Source organism: Saccharomyces mikatae, assembly GCF_947241705.1.
Source record: "Saccharomyces mikatae IFO 1815 strain IFO1815 genome assembly, chromosome: 6".
Classification (NCBI taxonomy): Eukaryota; Fungi; Ascomycota; class Saccharomycetes; order Saccharomycetales; family Saccharomycetaceae; genus Saccharomyces; species Saccharomyces mikatae.
In genome coordinates, this window is record NC_079261.1 from 76,954 (window position 1) to 89,574 (window position 12,621).

The 12,621-nt window shown below is 38.2% G+C and overlaps 5 protein-coding genes across 5 annotated transcripts; 3 read left to right on the plus strand and 2 right to left on the minus strand.

The window, feature by feature from the left end:
- Window positions 1-149: 149 nt before the first annotated feature.
- Window positions 150-1,523, plus strand: TUB2 (beta-tubulin; the record flags this gene model as incomplete). Its single annotated transcript, XM_056222069.1, has 1 exon — window positions 150-1,523. The coding sequence occupies one exon, from the start codon at window positions 150-152 to the stop codon at window positions 1,521-1,523; it is 1,374 nt and encodes a 457-aa protein (XP_056081797.1).
- Window positions 1,524-2,575: 1,052 nt separating this feature from the next.
- RPO41 (DNA-directed RNA polymerase) lies at window positions 2,576-6,634 on the plus strand (the record flags this gene model as incomplete). Its single annotated transcript, XM_056222070.1, has 1 exon — window positions 2,576-6,634. The coding sequence occupies one exon, from the start codon at window positions 2,576-2,578 to the stop codon at window positions 6,632-6,634; it is 4,059 nt and encodes a 1,352-aa protein (XP_056081798.1).
- Window positions 6,635-6,829: 195 nt separating this feature from the next.
- On the minus strand, window positions 6,830-7,609 carry MOB2 (Mob2p; the record flags this gene model as incomplete). The annotated part of the gene is made up of 1 exon (XM_056222071.1): window positions 6,830-7,609. One exon carries the CDS (start codon window positions 7,607-7,609, stop codon window positions 6,830-6,832), a length of 780 nt encoding a protein of 259 aa, XP_056081799.1.
- A 450-nt stretch (window positions 7,610-8,059) lies between these two features.
- Window positions 8,060-8,754, minus strand: RPL22B (60S ribosomal protein eL22; the record flags this gene model as incomplete). The annotated part of the gene is made up of 2 exons (XM_056222072.1): window positions 8,060-8,419; window positions 8,743-8,754. 2 exons carry the CDS (start codon window positions 8,752-8,754, stop codon window positions 8,060-8,062), a joined length of 372 nt encoding a protein of 123 aa, XP_056081800.1.
- Window positions 8,755-9,283: 529 nt separating this feature from the next.
- On the plus strand, window positions 9,284-12,499 carry MIL1 (Mil1p; the record flags this gene model as incomplete). The annotated part of the gene is made up of 1 exon (XM_056222073.1): window positions 9,284-12,499. The coding sequence occupies one exon, from the start codon at window positions 9,284-9,286 to the stop codon at window positions 12,497-12,499; it is 3,216 nt and encodes a 1,071-aa protein (XP_056081801.1).
- Window positions 12,500-12,621: the final 122 nt, after the last annotated feature.

The window sequence follows — 12,621 nt, forward strand, 5'->3', positions numbered from 1 at the left end:
CACAAGGAAAAAGGAAAAAACAGAAAAAACAACAAAAACTAAAACAAACACGAAAACTCTAATAGATCTATTGAAGAAGTGGTGAGGCAATTGGAGTGACACAGCAGCAATTAACAACTACAAAAGCCAAATCTCCACAAAATAACATAATGAGAGAAATTATTCACATTTCGACAGGTCAGTGTGGTAACCAAATCGGTGCTGCATTCTGGGAAACCATCTGTGGTGAGCACGGTTTGGATTTCAACGGGACATATCACGGTCATGATGATATCCAGAAGGAGAGATTGAACGTGTATTTCAACGAGGCGTCTTCTGGAAAATGGGTTCCGAGATCTATTAATGTGGATCTAGAACCGGGGACCATCGACGCAGTACGCAATTCCGCGATCGGGAACCTGTTTAGACCTGACAATTATATCTTTGGGCAAAGTTCTGCGGGCAACGTGTGGGCCAAAGGTCACTATACTGAAGGTGCTGAGCTTGTGGATAGTGTCATGGATGTCATTAGACGAGAGGCTGAAGGATGCGACTCCCTGCAAGGTTTCCAAATTACGCATTCTCTTGGTGGTGGTACCGGTTCCGGTATGGGTACGCTTTTGATCTCGAAGATTAGAGAAGAATTTCCTGATCGTATGATGGCGACCTTTTCCGTTTTGCCCTCTCCAAAGACTTCTGATACTGTTGTCGAACCATACAATGCCACGTTGTCTGTCCACCAATTGGTGGAACACTCGGATGAAACCTTCTGTATTGATAACGAAGCGCTTTATGACATTTGTCAAAGGACTTTGAAGTTGAATCAACCCTCTTATGGTGATTTGAACAACTTGGTCTCGAGCGTTATGTCTGGTGTTACTACCTCATTGCGTTATCCCGGTCAATTGAACTCCGATTTGAGGAAATTGGCTGTAAATCTTGTCCCATTTCCACGTTTACATTTCTTTATGGTTGGGTACGCTCCCTTGACGGCAATTGGCTCCCAGTCATTCAGATCTTTGACCGTCCCTGAATTAACACAGCAAATGTTCGATGCCAAGAATATGATGGCTGCCGCTGACCCAAGAAACGGCAGATACTTGACTGTCGCGGCTTTCTTTAGAGGTAAAGTTTCCGTTAAAGAAGTGGAAGACGAAATGCATAAAGTACAATCTAAAAACTCAGACTATTTCGTAGAATGGATTCCCAACAACGTGCAAACTGCTGTGTGTTCTGTTGCTCCTCAAGGTTTGGACATGGCCGCTACTTTCATTGCTAACTCTACATCTATTCAAGAACTATTCAAGAGAGTCGGTGACCAATTCTCTGCCATGTTTAAAAGAAAGGCTTTCTTGCATTGGTATACTAGTGAAGGTATGGACGAGTTGGAGTTCTCTGAAGCAGAATCAAACATGAACGATCTGGTCAGTGAATACCAACAATACCAAGAGGCTACTGTAGAGGATGATGAAGAAGTGGATGAAAATGGCGATTTCGGTGCTCCACAAAACCAAGATGAACCGATCACTGAAAATTTTGAATAATAAGTTGCTTTCCTTTCTTTCCCCTACCTTTCTTATTCTCTAAGATTGAAGCACTTAGAGCCAAATAAATAAAAATAAAAAAATAAAAAAAAAAACTAATCAAATATTTTAACAATATTATCCACGAAAAATCTATACCATTCCTTATTGAAGTATGTAATTAAATTTATATATACATATATACTATCCTAACTGTTTTTACCCTTTCACGTTGATGATTCTGAAATCTCACTTCGGCGGCTAAGAAGACGCACCGAGTATTGGAACAAATATGTATTAAATATAAAAAGAGAAAGCCGGTGAAAAAGAGTTGAACATATTTTTGATCAAAACAAATCTTCAAATGAGGAACAGTGACATAGCGCTATCTCAAGCAGGAAAAGAAGACACACCCGCGCTGAAAGTTGTGGAACACGTATTATTGTTGTGCCCCAGTTTCCTAATACTTCCTCTATAAACCAACTATAAACAGAAAAAGCAGTTTTCACAGTTTTCTCTCCACATATTCCAATACTTCCTGCTTACTATATCATGACCTATAATGAGTTGGTTTTGGCCACTTTATTCGATAGAAGTAACTAGCTGATCAAATAGTCTTCATCTAGCCGGTACATTTCAATCTGGTGACGTTAATAGTGATACATATTCAATGCCGGGGAGCATCCCCATACTTTTTCGTTTGCAGTGATCCGGGGTTGGTGGCCAAATGTATGGTTAATCGGTTTTGGTCCACCTATAGCCAAGGCTAACCCCGAACTTTTTCATCCATATGGTTCTATTTTTTTTCTTTTTGAAGATGGAAAATTACAGCAAGAGCGACTTTGATTTAGACGTCTACGTGAAGATATAAGGCCAAAAGGTGTTGTTTTCAGCGTTTGCACGAGATACCGCTAGCTTGTGAATAGTTTTCAAAAAAGTCGCTTCAGAAAGACTTTTCAACCCAGGTCAGAAACAAAAGCAGATTTCCTGTTCATACTTCATTTATATTCTGCTTCTATAAGCCTTAAACATTTTCTGGTTCAGTTCTTTTCCTTTTTTAATATCCATTCAATATGTTAAGACCAACCTATAAATCTCTAGTGAAAACATCATTTCTTCACCGAAGGTTAATATCGTCAAAGGGCTCCAAGCTGTTTAAACCTTCGCCAGATTCAACAAATACAATACTAATACCTGAAGACCCCCTGGTAGCAGCCTCATCGTCTAACTCATCTGCACCGTCAGGTATAATAAATAGCAATGATTTTCCTTTGTTTAATACAAACAGGAAGGATGTCAGTAGCAGTGTATCTTACCAATGGAAAAACTCCTCCAACCTAGAGTTTGATCCTTTTAACAAATCACATGCCTCGGCAATAACCTCGATGACAAGAACTAGAGATGTGATGCAATTATGGTCACTGTTAGAAGCGTGCTTGCAATCGAATTTGATGAAAAGAGCATTTTCTATACTAGAATCACTATACTTGATACCTGAACATAAACAGAGGTTTATTGAGGATTACAACATGTACTTGAACGCATTTTCCAAAAACAATTCTAAGTTTCCTATTTTGAAAATGAACGAAAAATTAACAAACGACTTGGAGATAAGTTTCAAAGACGTTAATTATAATGACAAAACTCTAGCAATAATGATACATCACGCTTTAAATTTTCACTCAACAACAAGTTCGATACTTCTGAGACCCACAATTTCTGCTTATTTGAAAATGAGCGTGAATGGCATTAGGGAAATTTTATCGTACCTAGATATTTTAACCATTTCAGATTTGAATATCTTGGTGAATGATTTAAAGGTTATTTCACCATCTCAGCTACCAAATTCTGTAAGACCAATATTAGAGTCACTTGAACCATCTTCTACACCTGTAAATATTATTGAAAATGAAGACGGTACAAAAAGTGCGGAAACTTACAACAATTCAAAGATAGATAAAACATTAAACACAAGCTTTAGTTCTACGAAGAAACCTTCTTTAGAACCTCTTCGGGAAATATCTTTACATGACTCAACAGGAGTTTTACCAAAAGATGCTGAGAAGCTAATAGCTGTGGATACTATTGGGATGAGGGTTATTAGACATACTTTGTTGGGGTTATCATTGACTTCAGAGCAAAGAGAGCAAGTGTCTAGATTCAAATTCGATGCCAATGATAACGTTTTAAATATGAAGCCGGCAAAAGATGGTGATGACAGTGATAATACTATAAATTTCTATGAAATTTACAATTCATTGCCAACAGCAGAAGAAAAAAAAGCATTTGAAAGTGCGTTGAATTTATTTAATCAAGATAGGCAAAAGGTGCTAGAAAACCGCGCAACAGAAGCTGCAAGAGAACGATGGAAGCACGACTTTGAAGAGGCAAAAGCTAGAGGTGATATTTCAATTGAAAAAAACTTAAATGCAAAATTGTGGGAATGGTACAATGATATGTTGCCTTTAGTGAAAGAAGAAATTAGTCACTGTAAATCATTGTTATCAGAAAAGCCATCCGATAGAAAAAGCTCAAACAAAGTGGAAACAAACCGCCTTGGCTACGGCCCATATCTTACCTTGATCGACCCAGGTAAAATGTGTGTCATCACCATTCTGGAATTATTAAAGTTAAACTCCACAGGTGGTGTTATCGAAGGGATGAGAACCGCAAGAGCAGTTATATCGGTAGGCAAAGCTATCGAAATGGAGTTCAGATCTGAGCAAGTTTTGAAAAGTGAATCTCAAACATTTAGAGATGTAAACAGAAAATCCCCTGAATTCAAAAAACTGGTACAGAACGCCAAATCTGTATTTAGATCATCACAAATTGAACAATCGAAAATTTTGTGGCCCCAGAACATTAGGGCTAAAATCGGCTCCGTGTTAATTTCAATGTTGATTCATGTTGCAAAGGTTTCTGTCCAAGGTGTTGATCCCATAACAAAAGCCAAAGTTCATGGTGAAGCTCCGGCTTTTGCCCATGGTTATCAATACCACAATGGTTCTAAATTAGGTGTTTTGAAGATTCACAAGACTTTGATTCATCAATTAAACGGTGAGAGATTAATTGCATCCGTTCAACCGCAATTACTTCCAATGCTGGTAGAACCAAAACCGTGGGTTAATTGGAGATCGGGTGGGTATCATTACACGCAATCCACTCTTCTAAGAACAAAAGACTCACCTGAACAAGTCGCATATTTGAAGGCTGCCTCGGATAATGGTGACATAAAACGTGTTTATGATGGTTTGAATGTGTTGGGAAATACGCCGTGGACTGTGAATAGAAAAGTATTTGATGTGGTTTCACAAGTATGGAACAAAGGTGAAGGATTCTTGGATATCCCAGGCGCTCAAGACGAAATGATTTTACCACCAGCTCCTCCGAAGAGCTCCGATCCCTCCATATTAAGAGCTTGGAAGCTACAAGTTAAAACAATTGCCAATAAATTCTCGTCTGATAGATCAAATAGATGCGACACAAATTACAAGTTGGAAATTGCAAGGGCATTTTTGGGTGAAAAGTTGTATTTTCCACATAACTTAGATTTTAGGGGACGTGCTTACCCATTGTCCCCACATTTCAATCATCTTGGTAATGATATGAGTCGTGGTCTTTTGGTCTTTTGGCATGGCAAAAAGTTAGGGCCTTCTGGTCTGAAGTGGTTAAAGATTCATTTATCGAATCTCTTCGGATTTGATAAATTGCGTTTAGAGGATCGTATTACGTTTACAGAATCACATTTGAAGGACATTAAAGATTCTGCGGAAAACCCTTTAACCGGAGATCGCTGGTGGACCACTGCTGACAAGCCATGGCAAGCATTGGCTACGTGTTTCGAGCTGAATGAGGTCATGAAAATGGATAACCCGGAAGAATTCATTTCTCATCAACCTGTTCATCAGGACGGTACATGTAATGGTTTGCAACACTACGCTGCCTTAGGTGGTGATGTTGAAGGTGCAACTCAAGTGAATTTAGTTCCAAGCGATAAGCCCCAAGATGTTTATGCTCATGTTGCAAAGTTAGTGCAAAAGAGGTTAGAGGTTGCAGCAGAAAAAGGTGATGAAAATGCCGAAATTTTAAAGGATAAGATAACAAGAAAAGTTGTTAAACAAACTGTCATGACAAATGTTTATGGTGTTACTTATGTCGGTGCCACTTTTCAAATAGCCAAGCAATTGAGCCCGATTTTCGATGACCGAAAAGAGAGTTTAGACTTTTCTAAATACTTAACTAAGCATGTATTTGGTGCTATACGTGAGCTATTCCATAGTGCACATTTGATTCAGGATTGGTTAGGTGAAAGTGCGAAAAGAATATCCAAATCAATTAGACTAGATGTTGATGAAAAATCTTTCAAGAATGGTAATAAGCCAGACTTCATGTCATCCGTCATATGGACGACCCCACTAGGCTTGCCTATCGTTCAACCTTATCGTGAAGAAAGCAAAAGGCAAGTTGAGACAAATTTGCAAACGGTTTTCATCAGTGATCCATTTGCTGTTAATCCTGTCAATGCAAGAAGACAGAAAGCAGGTCTTCCACCAAACTTCATTCATTCACTGGATGCTTCGCATATGTTGTTAAGCGCAGCAGAATGTGGGAAGCAGGGTTTGGATTTTGCCTCTGTTCATGATTCCTATTGGACACATGCATCTGATATTGACACTATGAATGTGGTATTAAGAGAACAGTTTATCAAATTACACGAGGTAGATCTAGTTTTGAGATTAAAAGAGGAATTTGGTCAAAGATATAAAAATTACGTCAAAATTGGAAAATTGAAGAGATCAACGGATTTAGCTCAAAGGATTATTAGAATCCGTAAGGATTTATCTAAAAAGCTGGGAAGAAGCACTACATTAGCAGATGAAATATACTTCGAGAAGAAAAGGCAGGAGTTATTGAACAGCCCTCTACTAGACGATAGAAACGTCGGCGAAAAGATGGTTACAACTGTATCATTGTTTGAAGACGTCACAGATTTTGACGGGCTTGAATTAGAAAATGGTGGAGATGACAATAGTGGTATGAGTGTTCTTTTACCATTGAGATTACCTGAGATTCCCCCAAAAGGTGATTTTGATGTGAAAGTATTAAGAGGTAGTCAATATTTCTTCTCATGAGCCATTAACAACAAGCCAACGCCTATCTGCGTTTTATTTTTATTTATCTTGTACACACATATATATATATGTGTGTATATGTATATGTATATCCAGCGTTTCTCGTTTGCATTATTTCTTCTTTTTGATAGTTTATTAAGTGTCTAAATGGGAGTAACTGAAGATAACTACTAGTTATAATAGTGTAGTCCACTACTAATTATATATGATTTTGCCCTGTTTTTCAAAACTTTCAATTAACGGTAGCAGTGGAGTCATTTCCTTCCTGTCGATGATTTTAAATTCTTTAGCAAAACTAATGAAATGAGAGAAAAATGAGTTCCAATGGGCTTCTAATGATAGGTGTACAATTTTGTCAAAATGGTGGTGATAAATATGTGCAAATATTCTGAACATTTGTACCATGATTCTCTGTACATCTCTTGAAAATTGCTGCGGGAATGGCAGTCCATTTTTAGTCGGGAAAAGGTTCTTGTCGTTGACTTTGTTATTTATCCATGTTAGTGCTAGATCTATGTATTGACTAGCGGGGAGTGAAACCTGTCTATTATTCGCATCCAACCATAAATAATCTGTGTGAGGGCCAGCATTCATCGTTGGATAGGCATCAGGCGTTACATATTCTGCCACAACTCCGTAGAATTGATTTAAGTTCGTGAAAAATTCAAAAACGTTCAATGCTATCCATTCCCCCAGGTCCACATATTTGGGCAGTTGTACTATTGTTTTGAATGAACCCTTCACTAAAGCAGTTCTTACGAATGGTTCGCTCAAAAACATTATTTGTTGTGATTCTGGCCTTTCATTAGCTTCCTGCTGCTGGGATTGTGGCGTACTAGATGATAATTGTTGTGATTGCGGTGTGGACTTTTGTGTGGGAAAACTTGTTTGGGAATGCCTCTTGGGAGAGTGATGTTTATTTCTTAACGATAGCCTGGAATTGCTACTATGCGGACTCGAATAAATGGTATTCATGGCTGGCGGTTGAGCAACATTAAGTGGCTGATTCTTATTTTTTTTTGAGTTCCTTCCAAATGCTCTGTTTTAAGAAGTATACACTTCAGATCAACCAGTTGTGATTGAATGTGAATGATTAGTTAGTAAAACGATAACACGGGTTTAGATTAGAACATGATAATAACAGTACGAACATACTTAAAATTGAAGAACGACATGGTATGTTGATATATGGTTGGTTGGCTCGTATATTGTGGACGACGTTTCTTGGTATTTTTGATGATCTTCGTGTTTGAAAACCTCAAGTATTACTTTTTCTTCTCTTTTTTTCCACTAATTCTCGTGAAGTAATAATTTTGCAAAAACAAAATGAAATACGTAAATCCCAGAGGGACAAAAGGTAGTTAATATTAAGGGTAGTGATTATATGAATAGTTTTTATAGATGAGTATACATGTTAAAGTCTACTTATTCTTCGTTTTCTTCTTCTTCGTCAGCATCTTCAGGAGTGACCTGGTAGAATACCAACTTGTATTGGTTTTGCCTTATAGAGATGAATCTTATCCAATCTCTTAGCTGGTTCTTCTTCAAATACTTCTTGGTTAGATATTTTAAGTACTTACCAGAAAATTTGGTAGTGGCCACAACTGTGACAACAGAACCGTCTTCAGTAACTTCAATAGTGTTTCCTAAGTTTCCTACAGCCCCATCAACTTTAATATGGTCAATTAAGTACTTGGAGTATGAAGCTGGATCAAAGACCCCGTTCTCGGTTGGAGATGAAACGTCAACGGTTAAGGTCTTGACAATTTTTTGCTTTCTGGAAGTCTATTACAACTTTTTGTTAGTACTCCATAACTATGATTGAATTTCTTTTTCTCGTTTTGACGAGTTAAAAATGTCTAGCCTACTGCTATTAACAATCACTTGATATAACTTAAGAAGGAACAATTCCTTTTCTAAAGCTATAAGGAGTGAATTTTTAAAATACAGAATAGCTTAATGCAAAAATGCAATTATTTGAAAGAACGGAACCACTAGATCGCTGCGAGAGCGAGACTGTTAAATTAACGGCAGGAATAGACAAACATTTTAAAAGTTTTGTTTTCTCTCATTCTCTAACTATGGTAGAAGATGGGAACTTGACGTACGTTTGGAGCCATTGTGTGTGATGTTTTTTTATGATATGTGTTTGCAATACTACGTTATGACCTTGAAATTAATATATGGATGGGTTCAATATATCTTCTAATAGACTAAACACCTTCCTATGCTACATTTAGAATATTCAGTTATTACCACTCTAGCTTGAAAAATTTCTCCGTTCGCCTCGCGTTGTCAAGAAAAGTAAAAAAAACAAATAGTGTGTGGGTTATATATTCTTTATGTCTGGATGTTATTATTCAATCACAGTCTCGAAAGCTTTTCGAGTTTAATGCTTGAGAGTTTGAAAGGAAATGTGGTGCAAATGAACAGTCCTATCGTGGTAGTAGCAAAGAGTTAGTAGTATTGATAGGAAATTAAACTGTACGTGAGCTTGTATTCAAGTTTCGATAGCTTTGTATATTGAATACTGGCTGGCACAGTTGATTTTAGTGGTTATAGTGTTTAGAAGGCATAGTGGAAGGGCTTCTCGAAGATAACAATATAAGCAAGATTGAAGAAAGAGGACTGAAGTTTTGAAATTAGTAAATGTCTGATTCAGAAGAAGATTTGGGTATACAGTTAAAAGGCTTGAAGATAGCAAGGCACTTGAAGGATTCAGAAGAGCATACTAGTGAGGAACCGGAAGCAGGTTCGGAACATGATTGCGGCTCGTTTGACCAAGATGATTTAACTGTTATGCATACACATGTCAAAGAAGAACTTTATAAGCAGAAAAAAGGGGAGGAAGCACGCAATAAGGATTCATTTCATGAGGAAGGAGCGGGAAATGCGGATACGAGTTTTTCCTCATTGCACTCAGAAGCCCATGAAGAAGATAGCGGCGTTAATCAGAGCAAAGATCTTCGTCTGCAGGATCCCTTCAAATCGGTACAGGATCCCAATTGTTTGTCAAGTACGAAGTCGAAAGGCTGCTCTGATTCCGACTCGGATTCCGATGATGGAGGATGGCAAGAGATGCCCGCCATATCGTCGTTCAATATATATAATCATAGAGGTGAACTAGAGTTGACCTCCAAGGTCAGAAATCGAGAACTGCCTTCAGACTCACCTCCCATAGTTCCTTCGGTGAACAACCACAAAAGTGCCAATGACTCAAGATTCGATTATACGAAAATGGCCGCAGAGCAGCAAGCTCAGCGATCCTATCGTACAAATAAAAAGACAGATTTCCTGTTCCACCATAAAGTTTTGAAAAAGAAAATTAATAATTCGCAAACCTCCATAAATCTAACCCCTTCCCCTTCAACTACCTCTTTAAACAATGAAAATAATAGCGATGATGGGGATGATTCTTATGACGAATATGAGGATGATGTGGAACCGGTAAACGACTTGAATCGGGACTCGCAGTTAAACATAACGAAAAACCTATTATCTGATATGGAGAAGTTTGCCTATATAGGTGCAATAAACATTTTGGCAAATCAAATGTGTACTAATTTGGCGACGTTGTGTCTCTGTATTGACATCAAATCCCATAAAAAATTGGCACATCGGCTACAGTTTACCCAAAAAGACATGGCTGCGTGGAAAACCGTCGTACTATCAAGGCTATATGACCATTTAGGTATATCTCCAGAAGAAATCGTAATGATTGAGAAACTTTCTCTGCACAAAATCCAACTAGAAGATTTGTGTAAGTGTTTAAAAACCACTCAGAGCATTGATAATCCATGGGAGAATGATGCGGGCCACAACAGAAGTGCTCCGGATAAAACAACCAATGACGAATGTCCCAATGAACAAAATGGTACGGCACAACCCAGTACATCTAAACTAGAGCAACAATCCCAAACATCTGAGATATCGAAAGCAAGAGAATCTACATTATCTTTGGAGGTTCCATCAAAGGTTCTTGACCCGGAAAATGTAAAGAACCAGGATAGATTAAATATTGATGTAGCATGGACTATTATATGTGACCTTTTCCTAATATGCTTACAGTCTTCCACTTATGATTCAAGATCAAGGACTTTGTTAATCAACTTCGCAAAAGTTTTGAATATGACAAGTCTGGAGATTTGTGAATTTGAAAGACGAGTAACAGATTCTTTGGATATGGAGCAATCTACAGAGGACCAAGTATGGGATGAACAAGATCACATGAAAAATAGAAGGAAAAGTAAGAGAAGAAAGAAAATGGCATATGTTGCACTGGCTATGGTAGGTGGTTCTTTGGTCCTTGGACTAAGTGGCGGTTTACTAGCACCCGTTATCGGTGGAGGGATTGCTGCTGGTTTATCAACGATAGGCATAACTGGTGCTACTAGTTTTTTAACTGGTGTGGGTGGTACTACCGTGGTTGCCGTTTCAAGTACTGCTATTGGTGCTAACATTGGTGCGAGAGGTATGTCAAAGAGGATGGGGAGTGTGCGAACCTTTGAGTTCAGACCGTTGCATAATAATAGGAGAGTTAATCTGATACTAACAGTGTCAGGTTGGATGGTTGGTAACGAAGATGATGTTAGATTACCATTTTCTACGGTAGATCCTGTTGAAGGTGATTTATACTCGTTATATTGGGAACCGGAGATGTTAAAGTCTATTGGTCAAACGGTTAGTATTGTGGCTACCGAAATCTTCACTACCTCACTTCAGCAAATTTTGGGTGCCACCGTTTTAACAGCATTGATCAGTTCTATTCAATGGCCAATGGCTTTGTCAAAACTAGGCTATATTTTAGATAACCCATGGAATGTTTCTCTGGACAGAGCTTGGTCAGCAGGCAAAATTCTCGCAGATACTCTCATTGCAAGGAATTTGGGTGCTCGCCCAATTACACTAGTTGGCTTTTCGATAGGAGCTAGAGTTATTTTTTCTTGTTTAATCGAATTGTGCAAGAAAAGGGCTTTAGGTTTGATTGAGAATGTTTACCTTTTTGGTACGCCGGCTGTCATGAAAAAGGAACAACTCGTCATGGCAAGGTCTGTAGTCAGTGGGAGGTTTGTAAACGGTTATTCGGATAAGGATTGGTTCTTGGCATATTTATTTAGAGCTGCTGCTGGGGGATTTAGCGCTGTTATGGGAATTTCTACAATAGAAGACGTTGAAGGTTTTGAAAATGTTAATTGCACAGAATTTGTTGATGGTCATTTAAATTATCGTAAAAGCATGCCCAAATTATTGAAAAGAATTGGTATTGCAGTTTTAAGCGAGGAGTTTGTTGAGATAGAAGAGATGATGAACCCCGAAGAAGTGAAAAGAAAAAGGAAGTTAATAAATGATGTTGATGCAGCACAAAAAAAACTGAATCAAAGAAAAAAGCATAACAGTTGGGTACCCAAATGGTTGAAACCAAAGAAGTCCAAATGGAAAGTTATGGTTGAAGAAGCTGTCGAGGAGGGAAGGGACATGCAGGATTCACCAGAAAACGTCGTCAATAACAATGAGAATGAAATCCCAGATGAACAGGAAGGGACAAATAATCCAAAACGTAAAGATGCTGCTCTTGTAGATCATGGGGCGTTGATGCATGAATTACAGCTAATAAAACAAGCGATGCATGAGGAAGAATTAAAGAATAAAGCATGTTTGGCTGGAGAAATGAAGAAAGTTGAAACATCCACCGAATCTTCAGCGGAGCGACAGCTCAAATTACCTTCCACACCAAATATGAATCCACCACAAAGTCCTAATAACTTTCAATTATTAAGCGCGGGAAGAACTATTCTTCCAGAGGATGATGATATGGATTCCCGAGGGAGAAGGAAAATGGAATTTTCATTCCCGGATGATATCTGAATGCTTGCTGAAATCATTCATTGTGCATTTACGTATAGTATGAACGAAAGGCCCTTGGAAACTGTAACAGTATTATATATAGAAATGATATACACGTTTTAACTTTACTCAAAAAAATTCGG